The sequence below is a fragment of the Cibotium barometz genome, chromosome 44, assembly GCF_041138505.1.
Source record: "Cibotium barometz isolate CiBa-2024 chromosome 44, ASM4113850v1, whole genome shotgun sequence".
Taxonomy (NCBI): Eukaryota; Viridiplantae; Streptophyta; class Polypodiopsida; order Cyatheales; family Cibotiaceae; genus Cibotium; species Cibotium barometz.
In genome coordinates, this window is record NC_141089.1 from 41,741,990 (window position 1) to 41,744,739 (window position 2,750).

Genomic DNA, 2,750 nt, shown 5'->3' on the forward strand with positions numbered 1-2,750 from the left:
GACCTCCTTCCGCCCCACCTATCTTTTCGAACCAAAAAAAGTGTGCAGGAATACAAAAAGAAAAACGTGAGGGTCGCATGGGAATCACAGCACTGCTCTAACATCTGCGCACTACTGTATAACAAGAAACACCAAAGGAAATCATGGCATTACTTTAATAGTGAATCCCACCCCCCTCCCCCCAAAAAAAAGAAAAAGAAAAAAAAAACCACCTTTTAGATCGATTCGCATAGCACTATTCTTAAAACGAAAAAGACCCAAATTTTAAATTTGGGAGTCACAGCACTGCTCTAACATCTGCGTGAAATCCTAAAACAAATAATCCAAATTTTCGATTGATCCACATGGGAATCATAGCATTACTCTACAACCTGCATGAAATGGTGGAATCCTAAAACAAAAAACACCCAAATTCTTAAAATGATCACATGGGGCTCGAGGAAAAGGTGATAATTGTTTTTTATTTGTTTCCCTTGGTGTGTGTGTGGGGTACCATCTCAACCCCACCGAGTGAGGCCAATGACACACAGAACCCCACGAAGGAGGAAAGGGTCAATTTTACAATGTGAACAATAGCAGAAATAGTTTGCCCTCATCAAACATGCTGCACAAATTGGCATATGTACATGCTGCCTTCAAATCTGTCAAGTCAACCATAGCAATGCCATGCCAGGCTAATGTGAGCCTGCTCACATCCTAGTCTCCATACATGCATGTAGTAAGTGCTTGCTGATTACCTCTTTTCTGCTTAGAAGCACAAAGGTAACTGAAGAAGACCTTTCCACATGAAAAGACATCGAATTCAACTTCCACCATCATGGCCCAGAAGCAGGCCGTAACGGATGATGACAATACTATGGCATTGTGGTTACCACAATGTCCAACCACAGCTCTGGTGCCATGTCCAACCATAGCTATGGTGCCATAGAAGCATCAAAGTGAGCAATGCCTATGGCCCAGACCCATATAACGAATGCATAAACTCCGCACACCACGAAATGAAGGAGTTGCTCTTCTCAGGTGCATTCCCAGGGGAGGCATTACAATCATCCCACTCCTCTTCCACGTTGCATGAAAGCATCTCCCATAGACCATTCGGCAATTCTTCTTCTGTCTTCAATAAAAACCATGACTTTCGAGGTGGGAGGCCAGTTGACAAACACTCACTATGCAGCTTTCTCAAATCATACATTGATAAAACACCATCATTTTGAGCAATGCAGAGCCCATTCCCTCTACTTTTGAAGGCTGCGAAGGGGGTTCTGTTATTGGGTGTTTTGTTCCAGTCCAAAAGGGGCATATATACGGGAGATTTCTGATCCCAAAGACCCACAACATTGCCATGTCCGGCTATGGTGACCCCTTTCTCAGAGTTCATAGACAAGGCAGTAACAGGCTTCACATCAGAAGAGACTATGCTGACACATGCCTTGTCCCCAATATCCCATGTAGAAATGTCTCCACTTACATTTCCAACACAGGCCATCCCATCTCTTACATCCACATCAAGGGCCAATGCAGAGCTTTCCTCTATTTCGAGGGTCTTTAGGAGTGTCTTGTGCTGGCCAGACCATACCTTCACAATATGTTGGCTGTCAGCTGTGTTCTCTTTGCACTGTGTAAGGCCCGAAACTGAGCCAATTTGGCATTGCCATGGTAAACCACGCCTGGTTTCTAACAATTTGTCCCACCCATATTGCTTCTCAAAGCAAGGGGGCGCCTCGGATGATGGAAAAATGTCCCCATAATGAGGGAGAAAAGAGGGCTTAAATAATGGGTTCTGCAGGGAGTCACATAAAGAAAGAGCCCAAGACGGCAACAAATAATGCGAGGTTAGATCCTCTTCAATGCCCAACTGCTTTTTGGCAGAGCCATGGCTGGGGGCTTCACTTTCCTCTTCGTTTGAGGCCTTTTGTGAGTCAGCAGAAAACCCTAACCCTAACCCTAACCTTAAACCTAATTCATCTGACCCTAAACCCAGTTGGTGCTCCATTGCGTCAGGGCGCAACCCCAGCCTATGGTCCCTCCTCCCATATTTAGACTGGGCCTTGAAAAACTTGGAAGCAGAGGTAGTTTTACGAAAACCAGACGCCAAGTCGGCATCAAGCAAGCAGGAGAGAAACCCAAAGCCAGAGCGCAGAGAACAATCTTGGTTCTGATGACAATCTTGGTTCTGATGAAGCTTCTCCAGCGCCGATGTGCTTTTACTCTTGATTCTTCTCTTGAAGGTCTGACCGCGGGAAGGGCGATCGCTCCGTTCTGCGGAAAGGGCTTCTTGGGTGGCTAGGCGGTGCCGGAAAAAGGAGATTCTGAGGGCACGTAGGACAGTGGCAATGGTGGCCAGACAAAGGGCAAGCAAAGTCCACGAGCTCGCTAGCAGGGAGAAGTCTATGAGAATGGAGAGGGGTAAGTTCGTCATCGCCATGCAGAGAGAACCAAAACAGAGAGTAATGATTGAGCGAAGAAGAACAAATCTGTGCCGAGTTGGGAACTCCAGCTCTATTTATTGCCGTGAGAGAGGAGATAGACAATGATGAGTCATGACGTGCTAACAAGACCAAGTAAGAGGAGTAGAAGGTCCACCGACCAACCATAGACCCTTCCAAGTTCACCAATGTCCTCAAGTTTGCACACTTGTTTAAGTAAGGCGGACACACATAGTGGGCCGCGTGTGGTCGGTGGACACACTTGCACGAGAAAAAAATCATCCAATAGAGAGGTCAAATGTCAAAGATATCCATCGATCGATC

At 46.1% G+C, this 2,750-nt stretch overlaps 1 protein-coding gene across 1 annotated transcript; it reads right to left on the reverse strand.

Moving 5' to 3' along the window:
• Positions 1 to 435: 435 nt before the first annotated feature.
• Positions 436 to 2,482, reverse strand: LOC147613299 (uncharacterized). Its single transcript, XM_086782582.1, has one exon. It carries the CDS (start codon positions 2,423 to 2,425, stop codon positions 950 to 952), a length of 1,476 nt encoding a protein of 491 aa, XP_086638708.1. The 5' UTR covers positions 2,426 to 2,482; the 3' UTR covers positions 436 to 949.
• Positions 2,483 to 2,750: the final 268 nt, after the last annotated feature.

What these genes read in the sequence shown, in the direction of transcription:
- LOC147613299 (XM_086782582.1), bottom strand. Translation starts at nt 2,425, where the DNA reads ATGGCGATGACGAACTTACCCCTCTCCATTCTCATAGACTTCTCCCTG.